The 23,760-nt window shown below is 42.2% G+C and overlaps 1 protein-coding gene across 1 annotated transcript in view; it reads right to left on the bottom strand.

The window, feature by feature from the left end:
* stum (stum, mechanosensory transduction mediator homolog) overlaps positions 1-23,760 on the bottom strand; it is a 35,157-nt gene that overhangs the window by 2,302 nt on the left and 9,095 nt on the right. Inside the window, exon 2 of the mRNA XM_023974556.2 lies at positions 1,495-1,674. Coding sequence (XP_023830324.1) covers positions 1,495-1,674 — 180 coding nt within the window. The remainder of the gene's footprint in view (positions 1-1,494; positions 1,675-23,760) is intronic.

Below are 23,760 nucleotides of genomic sequence, written 5' to 3'. Positions count from 1 at the left end.
TAATGAGCACGACGGAGGACATCAAACCCAAACAGTGTGAGATACAGCCAGAGGGGAGGTGGTGGAGGCACAGGCACATAGACGGAGATGGAGAGTTGATGGAATAGGAAAAAGCAATGGTGGCAGCGAGTGAGATGAGGCAGCTGTGTAGTACTACGCATGCAGTACCTACCATCAGAAACTTTCATCCATTTAGGAGGAGTAACAGAGAAAAGAAACATGAGAACAATTAATATTTCCACCGTGAGAAGCTGCATGTTACACAGTGGAACAGCATGTTCTAGAAAATGTCCAGAGAAAGATTACTGTAGCAACAAACACTGTTGAAAACAACCCTCTTCGATATGAAAAGAAGAGAAGTTAGTTAGAAGACAGGATCCAGAGCTCAGTGGTTCAATTCAATAACAGGATTAATAATAACAACATGAAGACGCTCAACAGTGTTCTGGGAGCAGCCTTTTCCTCTCACGCTCACAGCAATTAATACCACATTGCTATCCTGACAAAGGCCTGCTCTCTGCAAACAATAGCAATTGTCACGATTCAAAGGAATCCATCCCCTTATGTGGCACGGAGAGAGAGAACTCTAATAATGAAATCCAAGGCAATCTGAGAAGCATCAGTGGAACCAATGGGGAGAACTCTGTAGCTATAGAGCATGGTTAATTTGAATGAAACTGCCTCAAGTGATAACATAAAGCAGACACAAGATAGTACAAGCGGAAGAACGGGATCTATATGCCAAGTATCTCATGCACAATGTGAGCCAATATATCTATTCTGGTCATTTCCTCTTAAAGAGATGGAGATATTTTGAAATTCACATTCAGAAAAGTGCTTTTAGCAACGCAATTCAATCTGCAGTGAGCGTTGAAGAGAGAGAGAGATAATTACAGCACCCATCAAACCACATGTAAAAACCTGTCTATCTGTTGGGGCTGTGGCTGCAAAGTGTATAGGGAGGATATCATACACAACCCTCTATGAACAGGACCAGGAGCTTTTCCTGGACAGGTCATGTGGTCAAGAAAAACTCCTAACCCTGCCCATGAACATAGATATGATATTATTTACGTTGACTTGGACAATAAGAGTGCTGCTGCTTCCACATAAATACATCAAATCAATTGACGCAACATACAAACAACATCATCATCATACAGACCCTCCCCACCCACACAAAAATGCATTAGTTCATGTCAGGCAAGTTTGTAAATTAGACAAAGGAATGTTTGTATCTGTTCTGCCAGCATCTAGGCTCCGTATAACGCCTCCCTGCTGACATCAGCTGGAACTCTGTGTTCAGTTCATGTGTGTTCAGTTCATGTGTGGGGTCCCCATATGACCTTCTGGACCTTTTCTAACCTGTCTTATGATGGTCTCCTTGAAAATGTCCCGTGTAGACCTTTGATACACAATAATAAACTTAATCCACATAGACTTTCTGAAGTTACCTCAATCACGTCGAAATGCATAATACAGAGTGACACATACTTGCCAGGATGACCATGTCCATGCCCCAGAAAATACTCATGATCCAGCCCACCATGACAATGGCTGTGAGGATCTGGATGAAGGCTGCTGCGATGTTCAGCCAAAACACACAGCACATGTGGCGGTCAGGCAGGTCTGTCCGCGCTCCGCACAGCACCGTGAAGGCAGACACGAACGTACCTGCAGAGAGAAGACGCAGAGGCACGAATGCACGCACGCAAACATACACACATATTAGGACTTGGGACCAAGAAAATTCACAAAGACAGGAGATCAAAGAGAAAAGGCAGTTTAAAATACAGTATGAATTCTTACGCAGCAGAGTAACACTACATAAACTGACTTATGGCCCAAAACATTGTTCAGTCAATTAGGCTAAGGTTGAATAATAAGCTTGAAGTATATACGGCTGAGACTGCTGCAACTCCTTGTGCCTTTGGGGATCTGAACCAAACCCTTTCTATCATCCACTCATACAGGTCCTGACCCCCCCCCCACACACACACACACACAGCCCTGGATCTAAAGCTAAATTACATATTATTTACAGTTCTAGGTCAGAGGGTTGGGTTGGAGCTGTCTCATGTGACTAGGATAATGTTTTATTAGCATCAACATATTTTATGGTTGATTTGAATAGGGACCACAGTGTGTGTGTGTGTGTGTGTGTTTGTACTTGTTTGTGCGTGTGGTGTGTGTGTGTGTGTGTGTGTGTGTGGTGTGTGTGTGTGTGTGTGTGTGTGTGTGTGTGTGTGTGTGTGTGTGTGTGTGTGTGTGTGTGTGTGTGTGTGTGTGTGTCTGTGTGTGTGGTTGTGTGTGTGTGTGTGTGTGTGTGTGTGTGTATAGCTAATGCTAATTTACAACACCCGTCCCTAAATTAGCCTTTAGGAAGGAGAGGAAAAGGAATTCCAAAGATAATGCCCGCTTAACTAGCTTGATTCTACAGTAGTCACAGTCTACCTTTTTTGGGGGAAATCAAACAGATAATCCCCCCAAAAAATGGATGGATGCAAGGGACATATATTCTCTGTCATTGCTGGGTCATTTGCCAGGAGGAGAACCACAATTAAGAGGAAAATATCAGTGCTTCCACAATATGAACTATTCTCAATCGTCAAATAAATCAGGGTTACTTCCCCTAAATAGGAACTAAAGTAAGTGGACGGATAAATAACCTTCCCCTTTTCCACTATGTTTCATTTTAATCTGGTTTATCAATGACACATACCATTAATCATACTCGAGAATCCAACGAGACACATAGAGTACTTAGTGCCAGAGATCTGCCTCGCTTTCCTTTACAAAGGGCCAATCAGGCTAAGAATAGCCTTTCTTCCAAACACAGATAAACATAATTTACAGGGAAAGAGCCCAAAAATCTATTGGCAGCAGCAGGGAACTAGCAGTCCTTGTGTTCACTGGTCCTGTGCCAAGTTTGGCTTGTTCAGATGGTGAGCCCATTTAATAATTTGATCAGAATGGTAGGTTTACATGGGGGGGTCATAGAGAATCAATTCTACACCAAATGTTAGAAGGACCATCATCGTAATCTTTGTAATATGCTCTTTAATTGATTGATATAAGGATGTCATCCAAATCATTTAGAGGGTTATGTATGTGAGATTGAACATGGCAGGTCAGTTGATTTTGGACCGACTTAGCATGCTGCTTAATTGCTATGTCCTTTTCAAATCAAGACTATATCCTGCTGTAAATTAATCAGTTACAAACTGATCTAGAGATAGTCAGACGAGTGTGATTAAAATCTAAATTATGCCATGGTTCTGGAGAGTAAAAAATATAAATTCATGAGAGATAACAGAAAACAGTCTCCTCCCAGTAATTCTAAATACAACCAGAGCACACACAGGAATGTGAGGGCATCAACTTGACTGCTGACATGCAACACATTTTAGGACTGTATACAACAGTGGGCTAATGAAAAAAATACAAAAAATATATTTTGGGGGGGGGATTTTTTGTTCAAACACTCCAACTGCAGCTATCAAGTACCACCCACAAATGTTATGTCTATTGGTACACACTGCAAAATGCCTAAAACCATTAGTACAGCATCTGGTCACAGATATAAGAGCTTTCTGCAATGTAATTTATAACAACATACATTATTAGAGCTGTCATTAGCACAATACATTAGAAATGCGGGGATTCTTGAAAACCGGGACAATCCTTGTCCGGCAGGGAAAACACATTTTTTATTGAAAAAAAAAGGATTTTGTTGCATTATTTGGGCTTACATTTAGGGGGATTTTATAAGGGGAAATTTGATTTTGGAATTTTATAAATATTTTCAATATTATTAATTACCATGTCAGCTCTATGCTCTGAAATGCCCTTGTCCAGAGCAAAGGATCCCAACGTCAAACTCTCCTAAAACAGGCAATCATGAATATCAACTGAAAAAGGGCCTTATGAAGTTTCTTACAATAGTGCTCTCTGAATTTAAATAATATTTCTCTCAAAACTGTGATTCCTAAAGAATATGTTCAGAGATTTGGTCAACTCCGTCAGATTTTTCTAAAATCCTAAATGAATCAGGAATGAGCAGGGTCAGCTACAGTGCCTTCGTAAAGTATCAGGAATGAGCAGGGTCAGCTACAGTGCCTTCGTAAAGTATCAGGAATTTGAGCAGGGTCAGCTACAGTGCCTTCGTAAAGTATCAGGAATGAGCAGGTCAGCTACAGTGCCTTCGTAAAGTAACAGGAATGAGCAGGGTCAGCTACAGTCCTTCGTAAAGTATCAGGAATGAGCAGGGTCAGCTACAGTGCCTTCGTAAAGTATCAGGAATGAGCAGGGTCAGCTACAGTGCCTTCGTAAAGTATCAGGAATGAGCAGGGTCAGCTACAGTGCCTTCGTAAAGTATCAGGAATGAGCAGGGTCAGCTACAGTGCCTTCGTAAAGTATCAGGAGATGAGCAGGGTCAGCTACAGTGCCTTCGTAAAGTATCAGGAATGAGCAGGGTCAGCTACAGTGCCTTCGTAAAGTATCAGGAATGAGCAGGGTCAGCTACAGTGCCTTCGTAAAGTATCAGGAATGAGCAGGGTCAGCTACAGTGCCTTTGTAAAGTATCAGGAATGAGCAGTGTCAGCTACAGTGCCTTCGTAAAGTATTCAGACCCCTTTATTTTTTCTACATTTTGTTACATTACAGCCTTATTCTAAATTGGATGAAATTGTTTGTTTTCCTCATCAATCTACACACAATACCCCATAATGACAAAGCAAACAAAAACAGGTTTTTAGACATTTTGGCAAATATATTAAAACTAGAAAATGTAAATATCACATTTACATAAGTATTCAGACCCTTTACTCAGTACTTTGTTGAAGCACCTATTGGCAGAGTTTACAGCCTCGAGTCTTCTTGGGTATGATGCTACAAGCTTGGAACACCTGTATTTGGGGAGTTTCTCTCATTCTTCTCTGCAGATCCTCTCAAGCTCTGTCAGATTGGATGGGGAGCGTCCATACACAGCTATTTTCAGGTCTCTCCAGAGATGTTTGATCGAGTTCAAGTCCGGGCTCTGGCTGGGCCACTCAAGGGCATTCAGAGACTTGTCCCGAAGCCACTCCTGCATTGTCTTGGCTGTGTGCTTAGAGTTGTTGTCGTGTTGGAAGGTGAACATTCGCCTCAGTCTGAGGTCCTGAGTGCACTGGAGCAGGTTTTCATATAGGATCTCTCTGTACTTTGCATCGTTCATATTTCCCTTCATCCTGACTGGTCTCCCAGTCCCTGCCGCTGAAAAACATCCCCACAGCATGATGCTGCCACCACCATGCTTCATCGTAGGGATGGTGCCAGGTTTCCTGCAGACATGACGCTTGGCATTCAGGCCAAAGAGTTCAAACTTGGTTTCATCAGACCAGAGAATCTTGTTTCTCATGGTCTGAGAGTCTTTAGGTGCCTTTTAGCAAACCTCAAGTGGGCTGACATGTGCCTTTTACTGAGGAGTGGCTTCTGTTTGGCCACTCTAACATAAAGGCCTGATTGGAGAAGTGCTGCAGAGATGGTTGTCCTTCTGGAATCTTCTCCCATCTTCACAGAGGAACTCTAGAGCTCTGTCAGAGTGACCATCGGCTTCTTGGTCACCTCTCTGCCCAAGGCCCTTCTCCCCCGATTGCTCCGTTTGGCCAAGTGGCCAGCTCTAGGAAGAGTCTTGGTGGTTCCAAACTTCTTGCAATTAAGAATGATGGAGGCCACTGTGCTCTTGGGGACCTCCAATGCTGCAGAAATGTTTTGCTACCCTTCCCCACATCTGTGCCTCGACACAATCCTGTCTCGGAGCTCTTTGGATAATTCCTTCGACCTCATGGTTTGGTTTCTGCTCTGACATGCACTGTCAACTGTGGGACCTTATATAGACAAGTGTGTGCCTATCCAAATCATGTCCAATCAATTGAATTTACCACAGGTGGATTCCAATCAAGTTGTAGAAACATCAAGGATGATCAATGGAAACAGGATGCATCTGAGCAGAATTTCGAGTCTCATAGCAAAGGTCTGAATACTTATGTAAATAAGGTATTTGAGTCTTTTATATTTAATACATTTGCTAAAATGTTGTCATTATGGGATGTTGTGTGTAGATCGATGATGATTGTATTTTTTATTTAATCCATTTTAGAATAAGGCTGTAATGTAACAAAATGTGGAAAAAGTCAAAGGTCTAAATACTTTCCGAATGCACTGTATACCATAAGGACCCCTTATTCATGTCCTCATTACATGTAGTACAACAAGACCGCTCATGGTTTGTAAAGTTCTCTACTTTGATATATTTAAACAAACAAAGTTGAAATCACCAAGGTCACAACCATAAACGGTCAACTCCAGCTCCCTGATAGATTAAGATAGCATGTGAATTTTGGTTCAAATATGTTTATTTTAATTAGGTTTTAAAGTCATAAAGCAACAGAGGAAAAACGAAATTGCTACTTTGTATACCACTTCAATGAAGATGAAAAATACAATTCCGTAAGATATTTGCCTATAGTCAACTCCATCAGAGTGCTGAAAGATCTGATAGAATGGTTGTTTTGGGGGGGGATTTTCAAATGAACCATTTTCTATATTTTACAAATGCTTGCATTAAACTTTTGTTTTCAGAGGCAAAAATATGTCTATTTTGAGTATCTGTTGTCAACTCCGTCAGTGGCTTGTCAACTCTGTCACTGATGGCTAACGCCCTTAAGATCCCCCTTTTTTGAAAATATTCTCCTCAAAAAATAAAAAAAATAACATATGCTTAAACTATTTCAGTATTTGCTGTGCTAGATAATGTTTGCTTTTTAAATGTTTTTTTCATGCTCTGAATCTAGAAAAACTAAAATGCTAAGAAAATTTGCCCTGGAGCATTACATAGCACTATAAAATAAAAACATGTTTTGAGACTTGTATTACATATTTGAATAATCTAATGTTATGATTAAACAATCAATACATTTAAAACACTTGTTGAACAATACATTTAAAAATGAAATGCCTTTTATGGTGTCTGACAGAGTTGACATAAATCCAGTTAGTTGCATAATTAGGTTGTTCCTTCGCATTGGTGTGATAGCTGATACAGTACTTTGGTCTATCAAAAATATATATTTAAAATGTTATGAATACAAATATTTTKGGGGAAAAATATGAGATCGTCCCATCTTTCAAGAATCCTAAAATGACAAGAAATGCTTAATAACGCCTTCACACCCAGGCCAATCCTCATTAGCAACATTTCAACCCCCATCAACCCCTCCATCCATCCATCCCTCCCTCCTCCCGCCCACCCGTGCACAGAGTCTGTGTGTGGAGTGAGAGCAAGGAGTATGGTGAGTGTCATCATCGTCATGCATTACGCCACTGATGACTGTAATTTTCTGAAGCGTTTGCACTTAGTGCCAACTGAAAATGTGGAAGGTTAATTATCCCCTTTAGTCCTTGTTTTTTTTTGAGAGAGAGAACTTTCACTGCGAGTGGCCTTGGAAGGGACCACTTGGGACAGAATTAAAGGGGAACTCATCTAAGCTCAGAATGAGGAAGCAGAACTTTTATACAAAGGCTTTCTTGCCTCTCTCTCTCCCTGCCTGTTTGTGTTTGTTCATGTGTGTGTTTTGTCTCCCCTCCAGAATTGGGAATGCTTCTACTTTCCAGAGAGAAAGAGAGAGAGAGAAAGAAAGAGAGAGAGAGAGAGAGAGAGAAGGAAAGTTGAGTTACTTTGATCTACAGTAAGAGGGGTTTTATTATTTGCAGTTTCCCTATTTAACAACTCAAACTCAGTGTCAACAGTACTGAGCACCAATGGGCCTCGTATGTTGTTCCACACTTCAGTCTAGGTGCTAATGTGTTCGATAACCTAAAAAGCTTGTTCTTCATGATTTGAATGGTACTTTTGCCTGTGCTACTCAAAGCTTAGTTTTTCACATTTATGATTGAACATTGTACATGATGTAGTTTCAGAATGATTAAAAAAGGTCAGTTTCCCGCAATATTTAGATACACTGTCTTTGTAAAGTAAACATACGAAGGCTTGGGCAAAAAATGCATGAGTAAACTGGACCCTTAAGCATTCACAGGCTTGTGCTAACCTATACAGACAGAGACCATTGGATATGCCAGGATGGAAATAGAAAATGACCTCTGCTAAGCATACTTTGGGGGCGGGGGGTTCTTATTATAATTTTTTTTTTAGAAAGACATCTTTATTGCAATAATACCAACAATTCACAACTCAAGATTTCATTTTTCACTCCCCTGCCTCACAACAACCGCACCCTTCCCATCCCTTCTCCACCTCCACTCACTCTAGACCTACATATGCCAGGCAGGTGAGGGGATTTGTCAACATTACTAGCACACACCCCATCAATCATCCACCCAGGAACCTGCACCCACTCTTACTGGGCCTCCCTGCCTGCCTGGGCTCAACCTCCTCCCAGGTCTGCTCTCTCTCTCATTGAGGCAGCATACCACAACATCCATGCTCTAGCAAGCTGGAGAGGGACATAAACATCATTTTGTTATGGTTATATCTTTATGTCCCTTCCTAACATATTGGGACAGCCAACAGAGTATAAAAATACTGGACATTTGGGCTTGCATCAAAGCATGACCCACATACAGTACTCTGTGCCTTGCTGTGTGTTTTTGGTCCCCAGATGCTAACAAACTGTCTGTGACAGCTTGATAACAGTGTGTGTGTGTGCCTGGGAGACATGGTATTAGCCTTGATGTTACATGGCAGATGTGTAGTCTGCTCTGATGGTGCATTTTTCAAAGTCTTCCTGGCGCACCGACCCAAAATGGACAATTCTATGAGCATAAATGACCTCAATTTATGATAATAAGCAGCGGCTAAAGCTCCAGGACAAGCGTAGAAGGCACTCTGGGCCTGAGACATCGCCACCAGACACTAACAGGCTGCAGGTGCAACAATTTATCACCTGTCTAATTGTATTAGTTTGAATGGCCAGAATCTAGAACAGAAAGAGATCCAGTATGAATTGAAATATACTAGATTGATTGACTGTGTCATAAAAGACAGTATCTCATAACCCCTATTGATCTGTTGTAATTGTGGTGGGTTGTAGAACATTTCTACATCTAAAAGACTCAGAAAAACTTGGCAACAGACGCCATTCTCCCACTGGTATTAGACCCCACTTTATCAAGGGCATGACAATGTTAGCTTACAATACAGTCAATTCTAAGGGAGAGACTGGAACAGGATTCTCCTGATGGGGGTCAGCCAATGATACCAGTGCTAARTCTCCAACAGGACAACCAACAGTCTTATTTCTAGAGAGGTGGAGCAGAGAAGGACAACATGAGCATTGGTCCAAAGCCTGTAGTTAATCTGAGTAAATGGACTAACAGAGCTCCTCATGGAGTTTTTAATTTAATGCACTCCCACTGTCAAAGATCAATTTGTCAACTCAACCAAGATCACAAATAGCGTAACCTAGTGTCTGCTTGTCTGCATCTGAATAAACCCACAATTGAATCTATTTTCTAACCCAAGACACAAAGCCATGATGGGAGTTCAGTCAACACAATTAGAAACTGGGGGAGCACATCAACATGTCCGCATGCAGCCGAAGCTCGTGCATCATATGATCTGTACTCTTATGAATCATTTTGTGATGTGTACCCAGACCTCATTTTCCTGTTTTCAGTAATGGAAATGTGAATGTGTCCGGATGGAGCTGATTAAGTTGCTTCTAGGAAGGAAGGCTCATGTGTATTTCTTAGAGAGGGCTTGTCATTAATCATTCAGCATGCAGCTGGTACCGTACATACTCTGACACCTCACTTTAACCACTCACCACGGACGGCAAATGTTTTATGGCCCAGTGTATTTACATTTCTAATGGCCACCTGGTTGTTGTACAGTATTAAAGCAGGATGGATGAAGAGAGGGAAGGAGTGTGCCTGACATTATCTTACTCATCTAAAGGGTGAAACATAAATATACCCTCTGTGATTCTGTTGGTATGAGGATATGTAAGCCAGGTGTGGTGCCGGACTAAGGACCAAGCGTCTTCATCTCTATGGCATCTCTCTCTCTCTCTCTCTCTGTCTCTCTCTCTGTCTCTCTCTCACTCTCTATCTCACTTTCTATCTCACGCTCTCTCTCTCTTTCACACTCTCTCTCTCTCTCTCTCACTCTCTCTCTGCGCTCTCTCCGCTCTCTCTCTCACTTTTATCTCTCTCTCTCTGTTTCTCACAGTCCTAATAAAGCTAGTTCACTTTTCCATGTGTTGGATGCACCACTATTGTACTGTAAGATACTACATATGCCCTACTGTGTTCAACTCATGTCATGACTCATGTTCTAGAGATGTCAAGGTTAGCGCAGCATCTTATTCATCACTGGCGGGGGAGAAGCTTAGACATGCATTTGATGCTTGTGCATGTAGGGGCTCAATCTAAGCATGTCAGTCATGGCTTGTACTACAAGTTTACTAAAGCCCAGTACTATGTCATTATTCATTTTCAATCACTTCATCTTGGGTTTAMAAATGTGAGTGGTCGTTTCAAGTGTACGCAATTAGCTTTCCCTAAAACAGCCCGTAATCTCCCCGTTATGCATCCTACTCCAGAAAGACAGGCACAACCATCCATGGAGACGACCGGTAGGAAAAGCCTTCTGTTCTGGTAGGCTCTAGCTGCTGTCATGGAAACTGCAGCTGTGCCATGGGGAGGGAGTGCAATGGGAGTGGATACAATAGGGGCCGGGCCATGTAACCATTCAGAAGGCCTTGTGATAAACATAAGCACTAAAAACTGCTATGTAACAGGTTAGGGGCTTCTGTGGTTTTACTTTTAAGAGTCTCTCTGGGCTTTCCAATTGGGTTCCTAAGTTGTTTTTTATGCTGCCTTTTTCATTATGCGAATCCCATTGTAATGGTTTGCTATGGTCAGAATGCCATTATATGACTATCCAACTGTCTCTCTCTGTCTTTCTCTCCACAACAGCTTGACATGATGTAAACGATGGGAAGACACAAAGGTAGAGGAAAATGAACTAAAAGAGGAGCCTTTCTTTAATTCTCCATCAAGACCAATCAAATGAACAGTTGATCTAATTGTTTAATCGAATATACTGTATTTACTTTTAGATACCTTTATGCAGCCTACAATGAGGATAGGTCTGTGCTGAACAGTTAAAATAGCAGATACCAAAGTCTAATTTTAACAGTCTTTGATCTCGATTGAAGTATGAAAGCTGATAGAGAAACTGAATTCCAATTTGACCAGCCTCGCCAAACAGATAAGGATCACAGGGGATGAAAACTAATGCCATTTCCCTCAGTCAATGAATCCCCATCCCTCTGTCCTCACACTATCTGATCTTCCTCACAGGGCAGCCTAATTAAAAATAAATATGAATATTCCGCTTGGTTATCTCTCTCTAGAAAGCTGCTGGTGACGTACTAACAAACATGCCAGCAGATTTTAATTTATTTAGTCAGTTCAGCAAATATATTTATTTCAATTACAGCCGTATCAAATCCAGTGCCAATTAACAAGATTTTGTTTAACTTAATTTGGTACACAGCACATGCCACTAGCAATTACAGGAAACACAAGGACAGGGTGTGTTAGATATGGCTCACTGACTCAAGAGGGGAAGAGATGTGTGACATCGCAGCAGCCCAACAGAGACCAGTCTAAATCTGGGCCTCGCAAAGATCAATCCCTCATACTAATAAAAATATAAACTAAGCCCAGCTCCTGTGAATGTGGCTACATGTATTTATTTTCTTTCAGTCGTGGGACTTGGAGACATCCCAGTTGACGTGATGGCCTTGCGGTGTTAAGGGAGTGTGAAGATGCTGTAGCCTGTTTAGTATAAACTGGCTGATGAGACAGCAATGCCAGCCAGGGCATGGGTCCAACCACAACAACAAGACTCAGACCAAACCTGAAGTGACACGCTAGTGACAGAGCTGCTGCTGCTGGGTGACRTGGGAACTGGGAATGTGTGTTGGCAGGTGGCAGTCTCAGTCTCAATGCTCATTACAGCCAGTCCTGACTGAGGGGAGGACAGCTCTTTTTCACTGGTGGAACCGACCACCCCATGACAATCTGGGCCAGCCAGGCACACAACGACATTACTGGGATGCCACAGATATGTCACATGGGAGACACATTTCTAATGTTACACACTCAGTGCCATTGAATCACCACACAGACAGTCTAAGGACGGACATGTCATAACTAGTACCCGGGCCAGAGAGCTCATGGAGTGTCACTTGCTTGACGGTCAATATCTGTGATCAATAACCATGGATACATGTATCTGTAATTAGACTAAGACAGACTGGGTGTAGCCTCCGTCTGGCTCTGGGGAAACAGATACTGAATAGAAAAATGATCAAATAATAACAGTGACTCAGTCAGTGAATGGCCCCGGCAAAGAACAGCGCAGTAGTTCTTTTAACAGGGTCCCGAGCCGCTCCTGTGTCCTCTCCTTTCAGATGTGCCTGATATGAAAGGGATCAGTGGGCCTGGGCTCCACAKCCCTCATTAGGTTCAGTGAAGGATAGTGTGGAGATCAATGTTATGTTGATGCTACGTGGTGCATGCAGTGTGCCATTCCACTGAGAAACTGGAAATCATTACTATACAGATCCCATTACTCTTACTCCAGCTCCTCTAACTCCACGCTCCAGATACGGTACAGTGGCATCGGTACAAAGACAGATGGACCTATTGCCAGCCCAGCACCCCCTCTTGACAATTAGGAGATGAAGAAGAGTTGAAGATTAAGGAGGATTGTGAATAAGGGAAGGATTATAACCCAAATTGCTAAATACAGTGGCTTGCGAAAGTATTCACCCCCTTAGCATTTTTCATATTTTGTTGCCTTACAACCTGGAATAAAAATTTATTTTGGGGGGGGTTGTATCATTTGATTTATTTTTATTTTTATTTTTTTTACACAACATGCCTACCACTTTGAAGATGTTAAATATTTTTTCTTGTGAAACAAACAAGAAATAAGACTGAATACTTGAGCGTGCATAACTATTCACCCCCCCCAAAGCCATTACTTTGTAAAGCCACCTTTTGCAGCAATTGCAGCTGCAAGTCTCTTGGGGTATGTGTCTATAAGCTTGGCACATCTAGTCACTGGGATTTTTGCCCATTCTTCAAGGCAAAACTGCTCCAGCTCCTTCAAGTTGGATGGGTTCTGTTGGTGTACAGCATACCACAGATTCTCAATTGGATTGAGGTCTGGACTTTGACTAGGCCATTCCAAGACATTTAAATGTTTCCCCTTAAACCACTCGAGTGTTGCTTTAGCAGTATGCTTAGGGTCATTGTCCTGCTGGAAGGTGAACCTCCGTCCAACCTCCGTCCAATTCTCAAATCTCTGGAAGACTGAAACAGGTTTCCCTCAAGAATTTTCCTTCCAAATTTTTGGGGAGTCTCCCACATGCCTTTTGGCGAACACCAAACGTGTTTGCATATTTTTTCCGTAAAGCCCAGCTCTGTGGAGTGTACGGCTTAAARTGGTCCTATGGACAGATACTCCAATCTCTGCTGTGGAGCTTTGCAACTCCTTCAGGGTTATCTTTGGTCTCTTTGTTGCCTCTGATTAATGCCCTCCTTGCCTGGTCCGTGAGGTTTGGTGGGCGGCCCTCTCTTGGCAGGTTTGTTGTGGTGCCATTCTCTTTCCATTTTTTATAACAGATTTAATGGTGCTCCGTGGGATGTTTTATAACCTAACCCTGATCTGTACTTCTCTACAACTTTGTTCCTGACCTGTTTAGTGAGCTCCTTGGTCTTCATGATGCCGCTTGCTTGGTGGTTTCCCTTGTTTAGTGGTGTTGCAGACTCTGGGGCCTTTCAGTACAGGTGTATATATACTGAGATCATGTGACACTTACATTGCACGCAGGTGGACTTTATTTAACTAATTATGTGACTTTTGAAGGTAATTGGTTGCAAAGCAAAGGTTTTCCCCCCCGTTTTTTTATTTTTTATTTATTTTTTGAAACAAGTAATTTTTTTCATTTCACTTCACCAATTTGGACTATTTTGTGTATGTCTATTACATGATATCCAAATAAAAATATATTTAAATTACAGGTTGCAATGCAATAAAATAGGAAAAACGCCAAGAGGGTTAAATACTTTTGCAAGGCACTGAATATAGTAAACAGCAGTGGTGCAATTACTGAGACTCTAGGGAGGAAGCATCTGACTGAGACTCCATCCTAATTGAGGTGAAGAGAGGGGAGTAGGCCTAATAGTTTGCTAATGAAATGTCTTTCTAAAGTACATTATGTATCATTTTCTTCAACATACATCTCACACATTTTTTTATAATTATGTCTTAAAAATATTGTTCTAATGATTACCCTTACAAAAATGAATTTGTTGTGGCAAATTTGCTGCAAACTAAATAGTGTGCAACAGAATGTTGCCAGAAGTTTGCAAATGTTTGCCACTCGTGGTGAATTTTTGCCAAACCTTTGTCAACAATAATATTTATTGTTTTTTTTTAGTGGCAAAAAGTTCGCCAGAGTTTTTTTTCTGAAAGAAAATTCTCTCAAGATTCAATTTGAACTTGTGGCAAACCTGTGGCTACAAGTTCAAACACCAGTAACCACTGATGACTAGTGATGGGCATTCCGGCTCTTTTCAGTGAACCGGCTCTTTTGGCTCCCAAATGTTTTGTATTTTTTCAAGTCAAACAGTTTGCGATAGTTTGACTATGATTGGTGTTAAAACAATTCTAATTAAATTATTAAAAGAAATCATACTCTACCTTAACCACAATGTATTTAAAAAATGCATTAGTTTATTATGAAACAAATGCTATTAAACATTTGCATTTAAAGTATAATTTTTTTAATGTATATAAACAAAGTGCATATAAATCTAACCATTCAAAACTAATACAATCTGAACAGCATAATAGAATATTGCACCATATCAAAGAAAAATAAATAACAATTTGCAAAACTGCAGCATCCCACAAATTGAAATAACTGTAAAAAAGATGGATGCTATTACACATGTGCATTTAAAGTATAACTTTTTTTTATGTATATAAACAAAGTGCATATAAATGTAACAATTCAAAAAGAATACAATCTGAACAACATAATAATAGAATATTGCACCATACCAAAGAAAAATAAATAACAATGTGCACAACTGCAGCATCCCACTTAAAACATTAAACTGGTCCCTCTTTTCTCTCTCTTCTTTATTGCCATGTTATAACCAGCAGCACACAGCAATGCTGACCATATTTTGCTTTTATGAGAGATTTTCATTCAGAAATGCAAGCTGCCTCACTCTTCTCTCAGTAATTATTTGTCCCGTTTACGAGAAGACCCTCTCAGAGGGAACGGATGTGGCCACTATGTAGTCTCCCTGTCATGACTTTAGTGAGCCGTAGGTAGACAGATGCCTTGTTCTTCCACCAGCTCAGAGGATCTGCAGATCTTTGTAGGAGGGGCTCCTCCAAATAGGATCGGACCTCCATTATGGCATCTGCTGAGGGATTCCTTCGTGCTGCATCGCAAGTTGCTCTCTCGTCAAACAGCAGACGTTTGTGGCACGACTGCTGGTACTTCTGCTCCATCTGCTCCCTCTTCTTCCTGTTGCCCTGGTGCCTGAGCCAGCTGACTGCTGTAGCTGTCCCTCCCTGCTGCTGAGGTTATTCTTTGAAGAGCCTCATCAATTGCTCTGGCATCACTGAAGGCTAACTTCTTAAACCTGGGGTCAAGTGCAGCGGTTTCTGATAGCACGTGATTATATTCCATTCTGTGGAATTTTCTGACCATTGATAAACATAGGGTGTCCATCAACWCTGTCACATTTGCTTCTCTCTGGCAGCTGGSTGTGATTCGCTGCAGACCCTTATACAGGAGTATCATTTTTGAGGCTGTCACATAGCTGAAAAGAGAGAACAGTAACTTATTAGTTCATGTTCATGTTTTGTCTACTGATACTACATTCTMATCTACTGCTCATATACATATATAATTACTGGATTAAATAATGATGTAGTAATAACTGCTTACTGTATCAGCTCAGGCATCCCCATCTGGYGTTGTGTAGACTTTAGTTTTTCAGCACCTACTGTGCTCCTGTGGAAGTATTCCACAGCTGCTTTCACTTTGTCCACAGTGGGCTTCATCACCTTCAAAGCATCTCTTACAATCAGGTTGATTGTGTGGGCAAGACATGGATGATGGGTCTATTTAAACATTTTCATGGCTTTGGCTATGTTAGCTGCACTGTCGCTAACACAGCAGACCACTTTTCCATCTACTTGCCATTCTCTGGCCACTCTCAACAGTTCCTCTGCCAGGTTCTCTGAGGTGTGTCTGTCACTGAACTCAAAGCAGTCCAGAAGACAGCTAGACATCGAAAAATCTTGTGACATGTAACTGACATGTAAGAAGTGGTTACCCTTGATGTCCAGCAGTCAGTGGTAAGGCAAACTGCAGTAGCTTTTTGGACTCTTTCCCGCACTGAAGCCTGTGCTCTTGTACAGTTGTGGAATAAGTCATTTTGAAAGGGTTTTCCTGCTTGGAATTGTGTACATTGGATTTGGACTATTGCTATAACATTCTAAAACCTATGTCCTCCACGATCGGAAATAGCTGGAAATTGGTGGCAATCATTTTAGCCAATGCAATATCAATTTGGCCTTCTTTTGCTACAGACATAGACTTTGGCATAAACTGGTCCATAGAAGACTGTGTTGCTGTGGGTAGTAGAGGATCAGTGTAGCAGATGTGTTGTTGCCTACTCTTACCACCTGGGGGTCCAGGATCCAGTTGCAGAGGGTGGTGTATAGTCCCTGGCTCCTTAGCTTAGTGATGAGCTTTGGGGGCACTATGTTGTTGAAAGCTGAGCTGTAATCAATGAACAGAATTCTCACATAGGTGTTCCTTTTGTGCAGGTGGGAAATGGCAGTGTGGAGTGCAATTGAGATTGCGTCATCTGTGGATCTGTTGGGGCGGTATTAGAGTGGGTCTAGGGTTTCTGGGATGATGGTGTTGATGTGAGCTATGACCAGGGTYATGGCTACAGATGTGAGTGCTACGGGGCTGTARTAATTTAGGCAGGTTACCTTGGTGTTCTTGGACACAGGGACTATGGTGGTCTGCTTGAAATATGTCGGTATTACAGACTCCGTCAGGGAGAGGTTGAAAATGTCAGTGAAGACACTTGCCAGCTGGTCCGCCCATGCTCTGAGTGCATGTTCATGCTGTGAGTACACTTACTAGCTAGCTATCATATCTTTGCACAATTAATGTGATAGGTAGCTAGCTAATTAATGATTTCCCTTAAATCTTATTTTCTTAGGTGAATACATTGCTGTCTTTATACCAATACACATGTCAATATGCTACTGTCATGGTTCAGTTAGCTAGSAGAGCAGCTAAGGTAGCTATAAAATTAGATGATTTAAAAAAAACTTCCCTTTTGCAGTACCCTTTCCCWACCTGTGGTGTTGSAAGAGGCTGGGAGGAGGATGTATCAACACCCTGGAAATATGTTTGTGGTGTAATCACTCATAACACMTTTTTGTGATACATTTGTGTATTGTCTTCAAGATTGAGAAGGTAAGCAAATGCATGTATTCTCAAATGTAGCCCATACATTCATTCTTTGTAACAATTAGATCTTTAATTTCTTTAAACTAATAGCAGCTAGCTCATCTTGATCATGTTGTTCCTTCTCTCATTCTAGAAGCAATCAGTTACAAGGCAAAAWTACAGATTGAGRCCTTCAATCAAACTGAGGACAGAGAAATGTGTCTGGCAGACTGAAAACTGTGAACGGTAAGTAACAAACGTTACGAATTATGAATGTTATAGTCATTCAGGTTATATAGGTTGTTCTGTCATAATTAGGTAGMTAGCTAATGTTAGCTTGAGCTAGCTAGCCATTTTCTGTGCTAATATSGYTGGCTGTGGTAATGTCTAGTAGCTAGCTCATTACCCATGGCACAATGCTAATGACACTAGCTTACTGGAGTGTTGTCACGTTAAATACAWAGCTAAATGTACGATTTTTGTCTACGTTTAGATAGCTAGCTAACTATGCTTGTGTCTGTAATGGTAGCATAGCTAATTACCTTAGCTAGCTAAATCTGACACTTCTTTTGCGTCAGACCGAGGCTCTGCATCTGTCCTCGTGCTCCTAGACCATAGTGCTGCTTTTGATATCATCGATCACCACATTCTTTTGGAGAGATTGGAAACCCAAATTGGTCTACACAGACATGTTCTGGCCTGGTTTAGATCTTATCTGTCGGAAAGATATCAGTTTGTCTCTGTGAATGGTTTTGTCCTCTGACAAATCAACTGTACATTCCGGTGTTCCTCAAGGTTCCGTTTTAGGACCACTATTGTTTTCACTATATATTTTACCTCTTGGGGATGTCATTCGAAAACATAATGTTAACTTTCACTGCTATGCGGATGACACACAGCTGTACATTTCAATGAAACATGGTGAAGCCCCAAAATTGCCCTCGCTCGAAGCCTGTGTTTCAGACATAAGGAAGTGGATGGCTGCAAACTTTCTACTTTTAAACTCGGACAAAACAGAGATGCTTGTTCTAGGTCCCAAGAAACAAAGAGATCTTCTATTGAATCTGACAATTAATCTTAATGGTTGTAAAGTCATCTCAAATAAAACTGTGAAGGACCTCGGCGTTACTCTGGACCCTGATCTCTCTTTTGACGAACATATCAAGACTGTTTCAAGGACAGCTTTTTTCCCATCTACGTAACATTACAAAAATCAGAAACTTTCYRTCCAAAAATTATGCWGAAAAATTAATCCATGCTTTTGTTACTTCTAGGTTAGACTACTGCAATGCTCTACTTTCCGGCTACCCGGATAAAGCACAAAATAAACTTCAGTTAGTGCTAAATACGGCTGCTAGAATCCTGACTAGAACCCAAAAATTTGATCATATTACTCCAGTACTAGCCTCCCTACGCTGGCTTCCTGTTAAGACAAGGGCTGATTTCAAGGTTTTACTGCTAACCTACAAAGCATTACATGGGCTTGTTCCTACCTATCTTTCTGATTTGGTCCTGCCGTACATACCTACACGTACGCTACGGTCACAAGACGCAGGCCTCCTAATTGTCCCTAGAATTTCTAAGCAAACTGCTGGAGGCAGGGCTTTCTCCTATAGAGCTCCATTTTTATGGAATGGTCTGCCTACCCATGTGAGAGACGCAGACTCGGTCTCAACTTTTAAGTCCTTATTGAAGACTCATCTCTTCAGTAGGTCCTATGATTGAGTGTAGTCTGGCCCAGGAGTGGAAGGTGAACGGAAAGGCTCTGGAGCAACGAACCGCCCTTGCTGTCTCTGCCTGGCCGGTTCCCCTCCTCCACTGGGATTCTCTGCCTCTAACCCTATTACAGGGCTGAGTCACTGGTTACTGGTGCTCTTTTCATGCCGTCCCTAGGAGGGGTGCGTCACTTGAGTGGGGTTGAGTCACTGATGTGGTCTTCCTGTCTGGGTTGGCGCCCCCCCTTGGTTGTGCCGTGTCGGAGATCTTTGTGGGCTATACTCGGCTTGTCTCAGGATGGTAAGTTGGTGGTTGAGAGATCCCTCTAGTGGTGTGGGGGCTGTGCTTTGGCAAAGTGGATGGGGTTAATCCTTCCTGTTTGGCCCTGTTCGGGGGTATCATCGGATGGGGCCACAGGTGTCTCCTGACCCCTCCTGTCTCAGCCTCCAGTATTATGCTGCAGTATTTTGTGTCGGGGGGCTAGGGTCAGTTTGTTATATCTGCAGTACTGTCTCCTGTCTTATCCGGTGTCCTGTGTGAATTTAAGTATGCTCTCTCTAATTCTCTCTTCTTTCTCTCTCTCGAGGACATGAGCCCTAGGACCATGCCTCAGGACTACCTGGATGATGACTCCTTGCTGTCCCCAGTCCACCTGGCTGCTGCTGCTCCAGTTTCAACTGTTCTGCCTGCGGCTATGGAACCCTGACCTGTTCACCGGACGTGCTACCTGTCCCAGACCTGCTGTTTTCAACTCTCTAGAGACAGCAGGAGCGGTAGAGATACTCTTAATGATCGGCTATGAAAAGCCAACTGACATAGACTCCTGAGGTGCTGACTTGCTGCACCTCGACAACTACTGTGATTATTATTATTTGACCATGCTGGTCATTTATGAACATTTGAACATCTTGCCATGTTCTGTTATAATCTCCACCCGGCACAGCCAGAAGAGGACTGGCCACCCCTCATAGCCTGGTTCCCTCTCTAGGTTTCTTCCTAGGTTTGGCCTTTCTAGGGAGTTTTCCTAGCCACCGTGCTTCTACACCTGCATTGCTTGCTGTTTGGGGTTTTAGGCTGGGTTTCTGTACAGCACTTTGAGATATCAGCTGATGTAAGAAGGGCTATATAAATAAATTTGATTTGATTTCTGGACTGCCGTTCACTGTTTCACTCGTTAGCTAACGTTGGCTAAGTTAGCTGGCTGCTAAGTTACCATAGCTAGATTTAAGTTATTCCCATCTGCGTTAATTGCCAAGCTATATGGCAGGCTTATCTCATGCTTGCATGGGGATTGATTGAGTTAGCTAGATTAGCTAGCGTAATGTAGCTACTGGTTTTCAATGGTTTCTGACAGTGGCAGCTTTTATTCCTGTACTTAAATGCAGAGGTCAAGGCCAATGTTAAAGAGTATGATGAATGAGTGTAACATGGCCTCTTTGATTCCAAGGTTTGAGGGTAAGTAAAACTGAAATAGGGGGATAGTCTGGCCTTCATTTTATMWTACTTGCTTTATTGGTAATTTGCACAAATATTCTGTCACAGTGACCAACCTGACACACAACACACATCACAGGCTGGGAAMAGCACATGGGCACTTAGGGGTAAAGTGCCTTRCTCAAGGGCACAACAGCAGTAGGTAGTATACAGAGATATTGTAGCTGGTAATGGGTGTCCCGAATCACTCCCTGCAGATTTTCCCGCATGCAGCTAGGGGTTCGAACCGATAATCTGCCGGTAATCAGCCTGTCTTTCTAACCTCAAAGTTACTGCCGCCCCTGTTCATTTTGCTAAGTCATTCACTTCCTTGCCTTTGTTCAAACATTTGACCTGTCTTATCAACCCTTCACTCCTTAAAGTATGTAATTTAAAAATGTGGGTGAAACTATTCCGTAAAATGTCCCCCATAGTGGTTAAGCCTAGCATTTAAGAGCGTTGGGCCAGTAACCGAAAGGTTGCTGGTTCAAATCCCTGCGGCAGTAAGGTGGAAGAATCTGCTGTTCTGCCCCTTGAGCAGGCAGTTAACCCCCAACGACAACAACTGCTCCCCGGGTGCCGAAGACGTGGTTGTCGATTAAGGCAGCCCCCCCCAACCCCCATCTCTCTTATTCAGAGGGGTTGGGTTAAATGCGGAAGATCCATTTCGGTTAAATGCATTCAGTTRTGCAACTGACTAGGTACCCCCTTTCTCTTTTGCAGCGGATGAGATAGACCAGGAAACCACAGGAGGTTGGTGGGACCTTAATTTGGGAGGACGGGTTCATGGTAATGACTGGAGTGGAAGAATATGAAAGACTTACACGCAGTGAGTATTCTGTAAATGGCACTTTTTTCATACAAGAGGGAAGGTCCTCGGGACACACGTGAATAGATAGGACTGTGGACACACCAAGCGACACATAATGCTTTAGCCRGGTCTTGCCAGGTACATGTTGAAAGCATTGTTTATTTTCAAAACTGATTGTTTTAATTTTTAATTGATTGAATACTTTGTGCTCGAGAGGACAGCCCAGATAACTGAGTGGTTGAAGAACAACCTTTAGCTAACAAACAAAGTCGCAGATTACATGAAGTAGACTGCGATCCAGTGGGCTCAGAGGACGAGACAGAATGGGGCCAAGACAGTCTAAATAGTTTGAGAGTATTCGCGTCTGCTGGATACTCCAGGCACGGTGGGTTTAATTGTTTACAAAAGCATTAGACTTGAATATGATTCTGTTTGCTGTGATTTACTAGCCTGGCTGAGGCGACCCACGGGTCTCAGCGTAGGGAGAGGAGGCTGTTTGTTAATGCGCTCATAAATTGTGCGACAGGGTTTGATTGGTTCTCTCAAATGTTTTTTTTTCCTTGGTTTGAGACCTCACATTGTTTGGATTTGAATATCCAACCATTGTAATACAAGGGGGCAGCGTTCGGGTTTGAGTCTGGCTGTACGTGTGGGTGTTTSAGTGAGAAAGACACAGAGGAGAGCCAACCAGTAAAAGCACAGCCCCCTTCATTATTGTCGCATTGAGACGAAAACATCAAAGAGCCATTCCAGACWGAAGTCAGGAGGACTTTGAAAGTTAGGTGTTAGCCAGACTAATGATGAACTGCAATGAAAAAGTAATTGCTTCGATGCCTCGGGGAAACTCACTGAGAACTGGATCGCTGTCTTCAAGGACAAAAAACATTGCAGGCCCAAGATCTTCTCTTTGAAGTGCAGGTATAGTTAGAAATGACCCTGCTGGTGGTGCCTCAGATTCTCATTCATTTTTAGCCTGAAACAATCAAGTTATTCACTAAACATTCTTCTCTCCAGATACACAAGGTGACATCGCTTTAAGACTTCTGCAAGTGCTCCTTCCATCACCAGTCTGTAAGTCTGGCAGAAAGACATTCCGACCCACCTTCAAAGAGACCAGAACGTCCTTCATTGACTTGCGGCCTGTACGTTTAAATAGTGGATAGGCATAGGGAGATAGATGGTGAAATTAGATGATAGCATTTGTAAACCTTGACTGAAAGGAACAGCATTGCAAAATYGGTTAAATGCACACTCCAAGACATTGTTGTGTAATTGAACCTATGAGCCTAAGCCCCAAATGAATGGAAGATGTAGGCATCAAACAGGGATTGGGTGTTTATATTGATGTTGAAGTGTAAATGGCTAAATAGTATACAATAATAAATGGTGTGAGATGGCATTGTCAGTGTGTCTCCAAGCTATGCACAAGTCCTCATATTCTAAAATCCAATGATTTCTTTCTAACAGGATGGGACCAACATGGTTGATTAACTGCACCAGGCAGAGGTGACCAGATCCTACCCATTTGTGTTAGCTCTTGGGGATAATTGTCTCTGCTCACAGGTGTTTACAGTCATTAGTGGACAGGCATTGGAGCAAGGTACATTGCTTGGGGCACTGGATGTGTGTTTCAAGTCCTATTATGTGTTTGATATCAACTTTTATACAGACCACAGTATATCAGGAACAGAATCCCCCGCAGTTAGACTGTTAAGAGCAGGGGTGGAAGTACAGTCCGGCACGGTACGGTGTCCAGTAAAATAAATATTGTGGGTATACTGTACCGGTAAAACGTGAGCCTATCACAATGAATACAACATGCCCAAAAAACTAAAGGCCATTAGGCCATTATTTAACATTAATGCACRTCAGCCGCATGAAACATYAGTGAATTGACTGGAAACCGGGTGGTATACGCTCCAAATTGAGTTGTGGTTTGAGGAGAACACTTACATTTTGTCAAGGCGGAGATGAGTGGCAGAGATGCTCTCGACAAGGCAGAGATGAGTGGCCGAGACCGAGGCGCGCGTGGATAACAGTGGATGCATCAATTCATGCTACAAGTGTAGGCCTAATGACAATCGCAGAACTTCATTACACTACACGTAAGTGTTTTGTAACAGATGTCTCTTTCCATTCATCAAATTGCGGGTGCACAGTTCACTGTTGAGGTTTGGATGCTGA

The sequence above is a fragment of the Salvelinus sp. IW2-2015 genome, linkage group LG28, assembly GCF_002910315.2.
Source record: "Salvelinus sp. IW2-2015 linkage group LG28, ASM291031v2, whole genome shotgun sequence".
Lineage (NCBI taxonomy): Eukaryota > Metazoa > Chordata > Actinopteri > Salmoniformes > Salmonidae > Salvelinus > Salvelinus sp. IW2-2015.
The sequence above is the reverse complement of the archived record's forward strand: the minus strand, read 5'-3'. Positions and strand labels throughout refer to the sequence as shown.